Raw genomic sequence first — 16,934 nt, 5'->3', positions numbered from 1 at the left:
CAGTTATCAAATGCAGGTTATAACTTCTTGTCAAAAATAAAACTAAGAGATTGTTAATATTACTATTTCCTTATTGAAGACACTGGAAGGAGTGTTAATTTTTAATAAAATCTTGACTACTTGCAGTGATTTTCACAACCCTAAGCTTTTTAAATAATAAACCACAGTTAATCCAACAGTCACAAAACATGTGATTGAGTGAACTGTATAGGTGAGTTTTTTACAATGTTATTTATCCCTAATACTTAAATTTATGGAGTAAAATTTACTATCTCAAAATTATTTAAATACTTAGCCAAAACACCCTTTACACTTTTCTTTCTAAAAAACTAAAAAGAACTTGATTAACACAGTATATAATTGGCACTTGTTGTCACACACATAATACGTACATACATACTTGCAACAAGAAACATAAAAAAAAAACAAATTAACCAGTACGTAAACAACAGCAAAGAAATCACAAGAATGAAAATTAAATACCATATTCTTCTTCTCCACTTGTATCAAAAATATCAAAAAGTATCAAACTTCATACTAATTGATACACTAATTTATTCATTATCGAATACTACCATCACTTTAGTCGAAAAGTAATATAGTTACTTTATAAAGTGGCTTTTTCACGGTGATGTTCGACTGTCATATGCAGCGAGCATCACCAGTACCTGGCTTAATGGAATATAATACCTGACGTTATTTTGGTAATAGGTTATTGACAAAAATAACATCTAGCGGCCCATCTCTAGCGGCCATTAATCAAATCCTATACGCATGACTAACTTTGTTTGAATTAATTTGGAACAATAATGTCCTACAAAATTACGTAATATGTTTTAAAGATTGTACAATATAATTATTCTGTACAATAAAACCGGCTAGCAACTATTAATTATGAATATATATAGTAAAAAGGTTTTTATTTGATTTTAGATATTTCTAATCGATAGTTGACTCGACTGTGGTGGTGGCTGCTTATTAAACTGAAGCCGAAGTGGATCTTATAAACTGTACCATAAAAAGATGTACTGATTAAATATAAATAAATGACTAAAGACAGTATCAGTGAGGTTAATGGCTAGAGTAGCCATTTCAACGTTATGAAAGTTTCTCCTCATCCTCCTGAATAAATATACTTATGGTTTCAGGGGGTGCAAATTACATTGTTTTTAATGTTCTATAACTTCGCCAATTGTCATTTGCACCTCTTAAAACCTTTATTGTTCTATTCAGGAGGACGATCCGAATTCCAACGTATCTGTTGCGGCTCATCGAGGACTACCTCCGTTCTAGGCGTCTGATATATGACACTCGAGACGGAGCGCGGACGGTGGAAGTCACCTCTGGTGCCGCGCAGGGTTCAATACTCGGCCCGGATCTCTGGAATATCGCTTATGACAGCCTCCTGAGATCCGAGATGCCAGAGGAAACCGTCTTGGTTGGGTACGCCGATGACGTTGCGGCTCTCATCGCCGCACGCAACGTTGAGCTGGCCCAGCTAAAGTTGAACCAGGTCATGCGAGTGGTCAACGCCTGGATGTCCGATCACGGTCTTTCGCTTGCTCTGAGCAAGACGGAGATCGTGATTCTCACAAAGAAAAGAATTGACACCGTCGTCCCGCTGCGAGTGGGAAGGGAAGTGGTCCAGTCAACGCGTGCCGCCAAGTACCTCGGAGTCATGGTGGACAATAAGTTTAGCTGGAGAGACCAGATCTTCCGTTCGGCGGACAAGGCTGCTAAGGTGGTCTCTTATCTTAGTAAGCTGATGGCCAATGTTGGGGGTCCTCGGTCCAGCAAAAGACGGTTATTGATGTCCGCAGTCCAGTCCGTACTCCTTTATGGGGCAGAGGTGTGGGCAGACGCTCTTACCAAGGAATGTTATAGGTTGCGACTCGCCCGGGTTCAGCGTCAAGCTGCGCTCCGGGTGTGTTCCGCCTATCGGACAGTATCCGAGCCTGCCGTCCTGGTGGTTGCCGGAGTCATCCCTGTCAAGCTCTTGGCAGGGGAGAGGAAGGCGATTTATCAGAGACAAGGCGAGATCGGCAAGGACGCAGCAAGATCCGAAGAGCGTGCCCGAACCTTCCAGCAGTGGCAACACAGCTGGGAGCACGAAACCCGAGGACGATGGACTGCGCGACTCATCGAGCAGGTTCAACCATGGGTCGAAAGGCGGCATGGCGAGGTGGATTACTACCTCACGCAGTTCCTGACAGGTCACGGCTATTTCAAGTCGTACCTGAACCGGATGGGCAAGACCGATTCACCGGATTGCATCTACTGCCCGGGCGTTCCCGACGACGCGGAACACACCTTCTTCCGCTGTCCGCGTTGGGAAAGGCCCCGCCTGGAGGCCACAAGAAAACTCGGGGTTTTTTCGGTGGATACGGTCTGCGAAAAGATAATGGAGGATGAGGGGAACTGGGATTGTTTGTCACAGTTCGTCCGGGGCATCCTCCTGGAAAAGAGACCCGATCTGGACCGCGAAGTGGCCCAGATCCCTTGACCGAGCGGCTGGATAAGGAGCGAGCCCCACGGGCTTAAGCCAAATTTAGGCCTAGCCTGAAGTAATGTGATAAACAATCCCAGGTTAGAATCCTAAAGAGTAGAGGAGGTTTTTTAGTGGGTAAACCCGTTTTTAGGGGAGTCCCACACTACAGGCTGGCCACCTGTGTGCGTAATTGCATTTTTCCTGCCTCTCCCTCAAAAAAAAAAAAAAAAAAAAAAATTCAGGAGGACGATAGCAATAGGTTAATAACACACAACTCGTATTTTGCCACTACGGCCGTTATGTTTACAATTACCCTAAGAGCAGTCTATAGCCCCCTATATGTTCTTCACATACTGCTAGTCATACGTGAGAGTTACATATGGATAGTTAACTTGATATCACAGATAAACCTGTCAGATAAAACCAAATTACTGGTTATTTATTGAACAATAAAACTGAAGCAACTCACATCACATCCAGCTTTACCTACTCAATTTGGACAATCTACTATGGCTGGATCTATCAGATTTAACAATAAGCTTCTTGTTAATATTTACTAGGCTACTACAGAAGTGTTTTATTTCTTCAATAATCAAACAGTAATACAAATAACTTGTAGCTTCATCCTTAATTATTAGAATACAATCTTATCTTAACAAATTATGTATGACCAAAAATTGTAAAGTAATATTCTTAGTGGATCCCTTACCATCCAATGAGTAAAAAAACCTGAAAGTTATAAGATTGGACTACATCTCAAAACTAAAAGCAAAGTTTGGAGGAATTATGAAATTATTCGCGTTTGCTACTGATAATTACTATTCTTTACTGAGAATGATTAAAAGAACACTAGGTACGTAAATAATCTACCCACATGACAACGATAAGGCCGAGAATACCAACCGATATGTATCAAGTAATGTAAACAATAAAAGTTTTACCATTAAACTTTCAATTAACTTAAATTAGTATTTCACTTAAGATTAATAATATTTTTTCTCATTTCGTCGGTCATCTCACGAACTGACGTAAGTACTAAAATGGTAATTTTGAGATAATTTGTACACTTTCCTCTCAATCTTCTCCTTGTCCGCAATTGCCGCCGTTTCTCCACTTTTGATTTGAATCCAAAGGCTTGAGGCAATTGTTTTTTTTTCTATGATGTGTCATTTAGCCGCGATGTTCACTGTGGCTTTTTCCATTCCATGTTGTACTTTTTCTACTTGGGTTTATTTTAAGGTTTCTATTAGGTTGTTAGGTAAAAACATGTGTGTTTAGAGTATTATTAATAAAATGGAGGAAAACAAAGAAGCTAATGGTTGTGGAAGTGAAGATAATGTTAGTTGAAAAGATCTTTTCGCCATTGGTCAATATGGCATTCCTAACCCAAAGAGGAGTACCACGGATGAGAAATCCCATAATATGATGACATATATGTTTTATGTGCGTTACAAGTTCATTTATTTTGTGTTTAAATTTGCAGAATTAGCGATAATAACTAAATTCTTTCGTATGATAAATGTCTTTTACTGGTGGGATTTTATTATGTGATTTACCTATGGTATACAGCAAAATTGTTTTTATACCTAGTGTTATACGAGTGAACATCATTTTGGTATTCAAGGTTTTGTGTTTTAATATACACTGTACACTCATAGACATACAAACATGGTACTTTTAGGATATTTAAATCAATAAAAAAATTTAACATATGGTTGTGCTTAATGTAAAACAATGTTTATAGAGAACAGTTGATTACATTTAATAGGCTTTTTTATGCATATTTAAACATGTATTTAATAAAAAACTAATTTTTATAGTTACTGAAGTTGACACACAACATGGTGGTTGTGAATCCTGACTTGCACGTGTCACAACGCTCTGGTATCATTTGTTTATTTTAATCTAGTTTGTAATTACGTGTTAGGTATATTCTCAAAATTGAAGAAGAGATCAGATTTCAGATCTCGGAACATAGTGTTACTGATTTTTTGTATCACTGAACGATGGCAAATGTCGGGTAAATTCCTATTTCCTTGTGTTCTTCCTTTAGAAGTTGCATACGACTTTAATAATTATCGGTTAAAAATTAATAGATAAGCCGAAGCCATTGCGATAAAAAAACCTGCATCCTTGACTGTTATTTTGTCAGAGATTCTGTAATACTCATACCATCGTCTACACGTGAAATAAGTGTTTGTAGAAGTCTACGTGTGTAGTTTTTTTCATGGTCTCAAGAACTGATTGATGTAGGGGCTGTAGTAGCAAGGTCACATTAGAGGGTAAAAACAGCTTTAATATCACCACTACAAAGCTCGTGCTCATCGGAGTGTGAACGTGCATTGTCCACTAATACGATTGCTTTTCAGGGAAGCTTTCTGTTTTAAAAAAATGCCTCAACAACAGGACAAACTCTTTATAAAAACCATTCCCTTAAAATGTGGCTGTTCATCTATGCACTTTTTTGGTTTCAGTACATGGTGGGCAAACAGTGAACACTGATGTGTTTAAATGCCCTGAGTTTGTGGGCCTTCCCTATCAGTTGAGGTCTCAGTTTAAATGTTCCTGATAAATTCGAGCATGCTAAGACTGTAACATGCTCTTCTTAAATCCTGGAGCGAATTTTTTAGATTTAGCCACCAAAGTTTTAGTTGACAGCATACGAAAATTGAGCCCAGTCTCATCGTAGTTAGATATTTGGACAGATGTTAGAACAGACTTCAAAACAACTTCTGCCAATTTATTTAGAATTTTTGTAATTTCTGAAGAATCTGCCGATAATTTTTCACCAACAATATTAAGCTGTCTAATACTGTGCCGCTTTTTCTACCTGTTTAACTGTCCATCGCTGGCTGTAAAACTGTCATCACCATCCTTAAACTTTTTATGAAATTCTTTTGCCTTCACTTGTAGTATTACGCCGGTTATAGGGCTGCCCAAACACTGCACTTGAGTAAATCATAAAAACAAGGCTTCTTATGTCAGTTCATATTTGCCTTTCTTCATTGTTTTCCACAATAAACTGCTACCCACACTCACACATTTATTAACAATTTCTTAACGGTTCTGTCTCCAATCACTAACAGTCACTTCACCAACTTCTAGATCTGCATTCACCATTTTAATTGTCTCACCATTGTCTAAACGTGTTAATGCTTTCATTTTTTCTCTTCCAAAGAAATCACACACCTTTATCGTTTTCCACTCATGCACATTAACACTTTCCACAGCTAAAAACACGAGTAGACCACAGATACAAAAATAACACTTCCAAATAACTTGTGCGACTGACTGGCAGTAGAAAAGTCCAGAAATATGGCAACGTTGCAGTCACTCAGTGAAAGTTCATTCCTATAGGCTACACTCAGATGAGGCTTCTTCCAACAAATGTTGGGCGACCAATCATAAATCAGCAACTGTTACATCACCAAGAGGATTCGTATTCTAAGAATTCACTACTCGACCTAGCAACAGCCAGAGTACATGCGTCACAACTTGATATAGCCGCTATTCACACATGCATTGTCTTATTATTGTACTGGAACCGCTTGGTCTATAAAAAACATTTTTTATCTTCAAAGGCCTCGGTTAATCGGGACTCGGATAAGCGGGAGTCTACTGTAAATTAATTAAACACATGGTGTGCCGTCATAAAAAAATGTTTAGGCAGAACAATTGGTTAAATTTACCAGGCTCTTTCAATTCTACTTACCTCATTTCTTCCTGTCAACTTAATATTTTAATAGTTATTATGCTATTTAGGAGAAGACAAATCCAACAAATCAGAGATAATTATAATCCATATAGCCATTCTTGACATGTAAATGATGTAACTAAGCTGACTATGTTTATGTATCTAAATCACAAAGATCAAATATATCACTAAGGTGGCGTTCGCAGCAAAAAAACCTATAATGAGCATAGTAAAATAAGCAATTGTGAACAACTACTGTACTCAGGTTTAATAACCAAAATGTAGATTTTATGACTTCAGAATTTATGCCTGAGCATAAGAAACGAGGTGGAGCAAATGGAAATATATAGAAATATTATCATAAGTTATCTTATAAATAAGTTTTATTACATAATTCTTGAGTTACTAGCAGTTACCCACGGCTTTGTACATGTATGAGCACTTCTGGTTCAAGTGAATTATATTTCCGACGCCAATTGTGAGTTTGCTTTGTTGTCATGAAAAAAAAAATGTCAAAAAGTATAGCCTATATTTACGGCCATTGTAATTTATTTTGGTCTTAGCATTTTTCGTGCCATAGTTGATTTTGCCTTGTTTCCCTACTTACGGAAATGTATATACATAAGCAGGTCTGAGAAACGTACTTCTGACAGAGATATTTTTGAGCCTCACTTTAAACTAAATACAATTTTTTTCAGAAAGATTTAAGAGAATTCACATGCAAAGCAACATATTATTATATTACAGGTAATAAACCAAAATAAAAATATTTAACAGATCATGGAAGCTTAAATTCTCAATAAACCTGCAGATATCTGACAGTCATACATTAACCAAATAACAATATAAACATTAACAATAAATATTTAAAAGTAAAAACAAATAAAACAGATTAGATATTTAAAAAGGCTTACATGCAATAAATAAAACGATAATCAATAAAAAAACAATACATACAATAGAGTAAAATTGGGATTGAGACAATTACCTGTATACTGCTTGATGCCCATGTATTCCAACGTAGATATCCTGGCTCTGGAGGTGGCCTTGGAGACAGCACCGGATCCCCTGGCGCCTCGGGATCCCACCAACTGGGATACATTCTGTGGCCCCCAGTTGAGAGCCGCACGACAGTTTCTTACTGGATGAGAATTTCTTCTCTCTGGCCGCTGTCACCAACTCGCATGGACCCATGACGTCGACACTCACAATGTTGTTGGTCTGGTCACAAAGTACAGTCAGCAGATGGCCACCTCCTCCGGGACATCCACGCCAAACAGCAGATCATGGAGCAGTATCCTCTCAACCTCTTGATTAGTCACTCCTTCATCCGGTGTGCATGGATCTCCATTCTGAACATCCTGACAAGAGGTCTATTTGTAACAGTCTTTCAATTTATAGTACATATTAGATAGTAACTATCTTTGATATTTGCATTACAATACTGAACGAGCACATCATGCATTATATTTACTAAAACGTACAGTACAATATATATTTTTATTAAAACTTTTAACTTTCTTATCTCTATATTTTCTTACGCAACAGTGGTTGCAGAAAAGGTTCAAATAAGAAGTGTGTTACTATCAAACTTATTTTATGTCCTCACGACTACAAATATAAACTATTGAAAATAGAAGTTAAATTATTAATTACATAGTGTGTTGTCATAAAATAATGTTTAGACAGAACAGTTTACTACATTTACCAGGCTCTTTCAATCTATATTATTATATAAAAATCTTTTTCTATTTACCTTATTTCTTCCTGTCAACTTATTTTAATAGTTATTATGCTATTCTAGGCGAAGATGAATCCAAAAAAATCAGAGATCATTATAATCGCCATTCTTGAAATATAAATTATGTAACTAAGCTGACTTTGTTTTATATAGATTACAAAGGTCAAATATATCACTAAGGTGGCGTTCGCAGCAGAAAAATCTATAATGTGCATAGGTGAATATGCATTTGTTAACAACCACTCAGGTTTAATAACCAAAATGTAGATTTTATGCATGAGCATAAGAAATGAGGTGGGGTACATGGCAATACTACCGCTCTACAGCTCTGGTCGAGTTAAACTTTATTAAACAGATGTGTTTATTTTAATCAATCATACTTGTAGTGCTATATAACAAAATGTTATTATCAATTTCTACGTAAATGTGAAATTAATGGCCGGAGTGGCAAAGGACGAAAATTGAACAATAAATGTAACGTTTCAATGTAATGTTACAGCAAGTGTATGGTGAAGACGGTTTATCATGAACATAAGAGTTTTCCACAATTTAAAGATGGCTGTTAAGACACGAGTGAAGAGACACATTGGTAGACCATTTTCACAAAAAACTGATGAACATCTTCATCTTTTAACATTGAAAAGATTGGTAATTTTGTTTGACAAGATCTTTGGTTCAATATCAGAGGAACGGAATAGGAACGTTCTATTCAGGAGGACGATAGCAATAGGTTAATAACACACAACTCGTATTTTGCCACTGCGGCCGTTAAGTTCACAAATACCCTAAGAGAAGTCTGGGTAATTCTAAGCAATATATGGGTCAACCTCGATTTTTCTCATATTACAATATAATGTTCCAATAGTCAATTAGAAAAGGAAATGACTAGAATTTCTTGCTGGAAAGCAGTTATAGGGAGCAGGCAACCGCTAGAATTACCTATTAGTGATCAGGGGCACTGACGTGATCTGGGCTTCAAATTTGTAACTACTCGAGTTAATTTTTTCTCTAAAAGAGCAAGCAGCGCGAAGCGCTGCGCAGCGGGCAAGCATCGTGCGTGATCTTCGTCTATACTGAATTGATTCAGACCAAAGGAATGACACAGATTCCTTTACCAGATTTTTACGGAGATTTTGTATTAGGCGGATTATATTGGTTTACTTTGCTTTCCAGCATGTAATTATGTGTTTAAAATTGTTTTACATACATTACCTACATTATATTGTAATATGTAATAACAATTTATCAGAAATTTTTAATAAAAAAAAGGATCTGATGCCTGCACGATGCCTGCCTGCCCGCTGCGCAGCGCTTTGCGCTGCTTGCTCTTTTAGAAAAAAAATTAACTCGAGTAGTTCCAAATTTGAAGCCCAGATCACGTCAGTGCCCCTGATCACTAATAGGTAACTCTAAGCAATATATGACCGTCTGGCGGTTGCCTGCTCCCTATAACTGCTTTCCGGCAAGAAATTCTAGTCATTTCCTTTTCTAATTGACTATTGGAACATTATATTGTAATATGAGAAAAATCGAGGTTGACCCATATATTGCTTAGAATTACCGAAGTCTGGTCTATATGTTCTTCACATACTGCTAGTCATACGTGAGAGTTACATATGGATAGTTAACTTGATATCACAGATAAACCTGTCAGATAAAACCAAATTACTGGTTATTTATTGAACAATAAAACTGAAGCAACTCACATCACCTACTCAATTTGGACAATCTACTATGGCTGGATCTATCAGATTTAACAATAAGCTTCTTGTTAATATTTACTAGGCTACTACAGAAGTGTTTTATTTCTTCAATAATCAAACAGCAATACAAATAACTTGTAGCTTCGTCCTTAATTATTATAATACAATCTTATCTTAACAAATTATGTAGGATCAATAAATTGTAAAGTAATATTCTTAGTGGATCCCTTACCATCCTATGAGTCAAAAAACCTGAAAGTTATAAGATTGGACTACATCTCAAAACTAAAAGCAAAGTTTTGAGGAATTATGAAATTATTCGTGTTTGCTACTGATAATTACTATTCTTTACTGAGAATGTTTAACCCTCCAAGTGATGACTAAACCACTTCAAAGTGCTAGGCCATTTTCAAGCATATGACATTTCTTTTTTTAAACAACTTTTTATATACAAATATATGTTCAAATTGCATGTATTACATATGGTTTTTTTCACAAAAATATGTTCTATAAGATCAAGTAAAAATAAAAATGCTTATCTTTTATCATAAAAAAATCTGGTACTGCTAACCGGTTGTGTAGTTTTTTATATTTTTATTTTTCAAAATCCTTGATGTATAGTTTTTACAAAATGTAGTAGTCCTAATTCTAAAAATATGCAAAATGTTCCAAATGTAATGCTGAATAAGAAAAATGTCACTTCTTAACCTTTTGCACAACATATCACAATACTAATTGGAAAAAACAAAACAATGTTTCTTCGCAAAAATGTTACTAAAATGTTTACCACATCAACAAGTGGCAGTAAGTAGTTGAATAGTGATTATTAACTCAAAATAAACACATATTTAGTTACTGATATGAGTAAAAGTAAGAAAAATGGGTACCAATTTACAATATCGTGACCATGGAAAGGTATGTTCAAATTTTTTTCCTGAAAACTACAATTTTTCCTGAAAATAGTGAAAAACATTTGTTGGCAACGAAAATCAAAGGAGTTACGATTTTTTTAAATTCTCTGAAAACTCTGTTTTTGACAGTACCTCTGGCAACACTATCCATATTTGACAGTTTGGTATTACTCCGCGGCTCTCTAAATTAAAGAAGGAACGCCATTTTGAACTATTTTGTTCCTCCGTGTCTATTCTTAACCTCCTTATTGGACAGTTTCGTATAACTCCGCGGCTCTCTCAAATAAAGAAGGGACGCCATTTTGAACTATTTTGTTCCTCCGTGTCTATTCTTAACCTCCTTATTTGACAGATTGGTATTACTCCGCGGCTTTCTCTAATGAAGAAGGGACGCCATTGTGAACTAGTTCAGTAGTGGTAATGGCACACCTTTGTGTTGGATGTTCGTTATCTTACGTGGAAGCAATTCGTAAAGACGAGTATGGAGTTTTGCAATTTTATGTAAACCACGGGGCTTACAACCGGACTAGGCGTTGTGGTAATAGGAAGTGTGGCAACGAACTCGTTGTTAACGAATTTGGGGACTTCTTCTTTCGGTGTGGAAAGTACTACACACCGAAACGAAAGAAAATTAAGTGCCGGTTTACTGCCAGTGCGAAAAAGGGGACTTTCTTTGAAAACGCCCATTTACCATTGACGGACATTTTTTATGTTGTTGCATCAATATTGTGTCTAGTGCCGCCGCGACAAGATTATCTGGAAAAGAACTTTAATATTAGTTCTAAAACAGCTGTTGACTGGTATTCGTTTTGTCGCGAAGTATTTGTTGACCATGTGGCCAATAATGATGTAACTTTAGGTGGAGTTGGCCACATTGTGGAAATTGACGAGGCCAAATTTGGTAAACGGAAATATAATAGAGGAAGACTTATTGAAGGGCAGTGGGTGTTTGGTGGTATAGACCATACCACACATGAAACATTTTTAGTGCCGGTAGAGAAAAGGGACAAGGAAACTCTCTTAAAGATCATAAAAGAAAAAATTGTACCGGGAAGTACAATTATTAGTGATTGTTGGCGTGCGTACGACTGCTTAGAGGACGAGGGGTTTGTGCATGAGACAGTCAACCACTCAAAGGAGTTTGTGGACCCACGCACTCACGCCCACACAAATACCATCGAGCAGACGTGGAGAAGTGTAAAAGATAAAATTCCGCGTTACGGCAGGAAAAAAACTCATTTTGTGGGGTATTTGGGTGAATACCTTTTTAAGGCGAAATACCCAAACCTCAATGAGCGGATCCACCATTTCTGGGTTGCGGCTGCAAAACTGTACCCACCTGAACATTAAGGTAAGTGGTATTTATTTACAATACCGTGACCATGAAAAATGGACTTTTTTTCATGGGTTGGGCATTTATAGCCAAGTATTATTATCACAGGTGCATATAAACTGGGGGGAAAGTATATCATTGTATTATATTGATGCCTTTCGGCCATTATTGCATTAAGAATGGAAAATAACCGACAAAATTTTGTCGAACAACACTTGGAGGGTTAAGGATCAGGGGCATCACGTGATCTGGGATTCGACTTTTGCAAGCTCGAGTTAATTTTTTTTCTAAAAGAGCAAGCAGTGCGCAGCACTGCGCAGCGGGCAGGCATCGTTGACAGGATTAACGTCATCATTTCAGTAAAATTGCCAGAGGTACTGTCAAAAACAGAGTTTCCAGAGGATTTCAAAAAATCGTAACTCCTTTGATTTTCGTTGCCGACGAATTTTTTCTTCACTATTGTTTTCAGGAAAAATTGTAGTTTTCAGGAAAAAAAAATTAACATACCTTTCCATGGTCACGATTTTGTAAATTGATACCAGGTAAGTGATAAGTTACTTAAATGATAGTGACTAGTACGTTAATCCTGTCAACGATGCCTGCCCGCTGCGCACTGCTTGCTCTTTTAGAAAAAAAATTAACTCGAGCTTGCAAAAGTCGAATCCCAGATCACGTGATGCCCCTGCTCCTTAACGCAATAATGCCCAAAAGGCATCAATATAATACAATAATATTCTTTCCCCCCCAGTTTATATGCACCTGTGATAATAGTACTAGGCTATAAATGCCCAACCCATGAAAAAAGTCATAAAAAAATCAAAAAATTTTCCATGGTCACGGTTTTGTAAATAAATACCGAAAAATGACAGATAAAGTATTAAAAATACAGAAAAATGGCTTATATACATATTTACATTAGACTAAAAAAATTAGTCTGAGTCACTCTCTGGTGGGGGTCCTGCTTGCATCGCTATCATTTCCACTCAAATCTTCATCAAAACAGCGCCTAATGGCACTTGAATTACTAAGTTCACTCATAGCACAAATAATTACTCAATAAACAATAATATCACTAAGTCAATCACTATCAATAAGTCACTTACAAATCAAAAGAACAAAGTAAAACAACAACGTCACAGAGCATCGGCCGCGAGACGACCGTAACAGACAAACACGCATCGAAATCAGCTGACTATTCTTCTTACTCTTCCTCATAAACTTCTGAATTACATAGTTCTAATTACGTTACTAGATAGGGAATTTATTCCTACATGTAGCCTTATAAACCACGTCGTTATTGAGCGAACCGTTCGTCTGTGATATGAAAAAAACGAACATATCGCACAGTGCGATAGTAGCACTTTGAAGTGGTACGAACATATCGACTTTGAGGGTTAAAAGAAAACTAGGTACGTAAATAATCTACCCACATGACAAGGATAAGGCCGAGAATACCAACCAATTTGTGTCAAGTAATGTAAACAATAAGTCTTACCATTAAACTTTCAATTAACTTAAATTAGTATTTCACTTAAGATTAATAATATCTTCTCTCATTTCGTTGATCATCTCACGAACTGACGTAAGTACCAAAATGGGAATTTTGAAATAATTTGTACACTTTCCTCTTAATCTTCTCCTTGTCCGCAATTTCCGCCATTTCTCCACTCTTGATTTGAATCCAAAGGCTTGAGGCAATTGTTTTTTTCTATGATGTGTCATTTAGCCGCGATGTTCACTGTCGCTTTTTCCATTCTGTGTTGTACTTTTCCTACTTGGGTTTATTTTAGGGTTTCTATTTGGTTCTTAAGCACAAACATGTGTGTTTAGAGTATTATTAATAAAACGGAGGAAAACAAAGAAGCTAATGTGGGAGTGAAGATAATGTTAGTTGAAAAGATCTTTTCGCCATTGGTCGATATTCCTAACCCGAAGAGGAGTACCACGGATGAGAAATCCCATGATATGATGACATATATGTTTTATGTGCGTTACAAGTTAATTTGTTTTGTGTTTAAATTTGCAGATTTAACGATAATAACTCAATTCTTTCGTATGATAAATGTCTTTTACTGGTGGGATTTTATTATGTGATTTGTGTTTGATTTGGTTGAAATGCTTTCTGGCATAATCGTATTGGGGACAGTCAATAATTATATGGTCTATTGTTTCATCAACTCCCATGTTGCATTTAAGACAATAAGGAGTGAAATATTTCTTTATTGAGTATAATTTCTTTAGCATGTCAGAATCTTATTCCGATGATGTTTATCATGTAATTTCTCTTCCACCTAATATGTTTGAACCATGGTTGAGGTTTGGTGACGTCTACAATTTGCCTGTACCAACGAGGTTTGTCTGTCAAGATAGCAGATTACTGCATTTGTTTTGGTAAAATAGTTTTCTGTACATTTTAAAGTCTTCGTAGCTATATTAATGTGGGTTAATTCAGTGCCTCCCGCTGTTGCCTATTTTGCCTATTTATCCACTTGTTCATTATATTGAACCCAGAGGATATTTATGATTTTCCACCGGATAATATGGCTTTGAAAATATCCAATATTATGCCATCTGATCTCCGTCCCCTGCTAGGTGAGTCAGTTGCTTGAACATAATATAATGAGTCTACATCATAGATAGATAGATAGATATTTATTGACCATTAAGCAATTACAAAAATTACAATAGGTCTTGTCAAGAAATTATAAAACTACTACAACCAGCAGTAGTATATATAGTTAATAAAAAAACAGTAGCAGTCGTGGGACTGCCGATAGAAGTGAAAACGGAACTATTAAGTTGAGAGTAATTAACAATACGTTATAGTAGCAGTACATCTGTAATTGTCAATGTGACGCGTTTTTAATTTTCCAATTTTAAAATCCACGAAAAAATATTATCAAATAACTAGAAATCTATTTTACCACGCTAGTAAGATAAATCTTATACCGTAATAATACTCATTTCATGATGAAGAGGTTAAATATTACAAAACATAATTAAAATGAATAATGCTAAATTTTAAATACAAATATTCGTACAAATATTAAAAATGTTTAAAAATATATTCGTTGTTTTCATTATTCATTTATCTGTATAAAAATATGTTGTAATTGCTCAATATTAATAGTTAGTTAAACATAGAATACAAGTGAGTAAACACCGAGTGAACAACAGTGAGTTGAACACCGTTGTAAATAATACAGTTATTGCTACGGATAAAGTGTATAATTGCAATAACAATTAAACCCACAATATTTTTAAAACTAATAAATTAGTTAAATTAACTTGGTTCTTTCGTAAAGGTATTTTTATTGCACAATAAACTAATTTATTGAGTTAATACGGTATCAGTGAGCCAATGCGCCAACTACAGTTCCGGCAGAAACGTTCACTCATCACTTCATACGCTACTACAGGCTAAACTAAACTTCCAATAAAAAAATGATAAATTACAAAAAATATATTCATCTATTTTCACACAACTTTCTCGCTGACAAATTTTGTCTGACCAAAAAATAAAAAAAATCCTCGCTTACTACTTTTTTCTTGTCATTGTAAACGCTATGTAAAATGTAAACAATAATCAAAATTATTTCGAAATTTTTTTAATATTTAAAAATGTAACCAATAAATTGCCAATATTAAGAGCTTTAATTTGACGCATCTTACAGAATTGTACGACATTGGCTTCACTTTTAAATCGCGAGAGGAAGCCGTAAAGGTCACTGATTTTCGCAGTCTGTTTTTCATACTCCGCCGGGACAGTTTTAACACAGCGAGACTGACTTTTTCATGCAGGTTAGTATCATTAGCATGTCGGTGACGCGAACCGAGGATTTTACCCTCTACCAAAACGCTCAACGCGCCTAAAGAAGTTTTCACTTCAAAAATTCAAAAATAAGAGCAGACAACAACAAAAATAACTTGCATTAGCCCCTGGTAGATCATCATTGTTCAAGTAATATTCTAGGTAACCTTCTGAAATACAGTTACACATAACAAATAACAAAATTTCAAATAACAAACCAGTTAACAATAACCAATAAGATAACAGATATAAAATTTTGAGTCATCACAAAGCAACAATTCAAATCAACAAGAACATTAACAAGAATATAGGCTATAGATTAATGACAAGTAGTGTAACAAAGAACAGATAGCAAATTAACATATATTAAAATTAGAAAATAGGCCTATTATATTAGAAAACACTTTCACATTCAAGAAATTCATCAACAGAATACATAGGATTCAGTTTAAGCCATTTATACAGTCTGTCGGAGAACATCTTATTACATATTAATTCTACTAGGCATATTGGCAACTTATTATACAGTTTTACAGCAAGTGTATGATGATATTTTTTTGTCCTTGTCAATCTACATCTTGTTACATCGATTTTATTTCTAAACCTAGTATTATGGACATGTATATCCGACCTGGACTTAAAACTATCAATATCCTTTCTCACAATCTTAATTATTTCATAAATATACAAATTAACAACAGTAAGAATTCCTGTTTCTACAAACAAGGGCTTTTAGTGTTCTTGCATCAAGGAGTTGGTCAAGATCCTGAGAGCTTTCTTTTGTAAAATTAAAACATTGCCGATTCCTACACCATTACCCCAAACAATCAAGCCATACCTCAGAGTACTCTAAAAAAAGCATAATAGGCCATCCTTAAATGACCTTAGCAACAATTTTCTTTTAAACTACATAGTAAAAATATGACTCTAGACAACTTCTTACACACAAACTCAATATGGCATTTCCATGATAATTTACAATCAATGAGTATACCCAACAAATTTACATTCTCAAAGTATTAATCAGATTGATATGTACTATTCAATGATACAATTATCTTTTTAGTTTTTTCAGCGTTTAAAAAAAGACCATTGACAGTAAACCAGTTAACAGCTTTGTCAAAACTCTCCTGAGAGGTATGTTCAAGAGAATTAATGTTATTGTGACAAGAAACCAAAGAGGTATCATCTGCATAAACAGTGGAAAATAATCAACATTACAAGAAACATCATTAATTAAAATTAAGAAGAAC

At 35.6% G+C, this 16,934-nt stretch overlaps 2 protein-coding genes across 12 annotated transcripts in view; one reads left to right on the top strand and one right to left on the bottom strand.

Moving 5' to 3' along the window:
• Positions 1-13,036, bottom strand: part of LOC124370031 — a 29,853-nt gene extending 16,817 nt beyond the window's left edge. For 4 of the 11 annotated variants that reach the window (XM_046828334.1, XM_046828335.1, XM_046828327.1 and 1 more), the window contains exons 1-2: positions 12,785-13,034; positions 7,171-7,543 (exon numbers count right to left, since the gene is read on the bottom strand). In XM_046828334.1, coding sequence (XP_046684290.1) covers positions 7,171-7,284 — 114 coding nt within the window. In that variant the 5' untranslated portion in view covers positions 7,285-7,543; positions 12,785-13,034. Of the gene's footprint in view, positions 1-7,170; positions 8,760-12,784 lie in introns of those variants that run through there. The other 7 variants (XM_046828336.1, XM_046828339.1, XM_046828338.1 and 4 more) reach the window with 5 other exon arrangements.
• On the top strand, positions 10,838-11,887 carry LOC124369677. Its single transcript, XM_046827728.1, has one exon. It carries the CDS (start codon positions 10,958-10,960, stop codon positions 11,885-11,887), a length of 930 nt encoding a protein of 309 aa, XP_046683684.1. The 5' UTR covers positions 10,838-10,957.
• Positions 13,037-16,934: the final 3,898 nt, after the last annotated feature.

Source organism: Homalodisca vitripennis, chromosome X (assembly GCF_021130785.1).
Source record: "Homalodisca vitripennis isolate AUS2020 chromosome X, UT_GWSS_2.1, whole genome shotgun sequence".
Classification (NCBI taxonomy): Eukaryota; Metazoa; Arthropoda; class Insecta; order Hemiptera; family Cicadellidae; genus Homalodisca; species Homalodisca vitripennis.
Note: the sequence above shows the minus strand (reverse complement) of the source record. Positions and strands in the feature narration are given on the sequence as shown.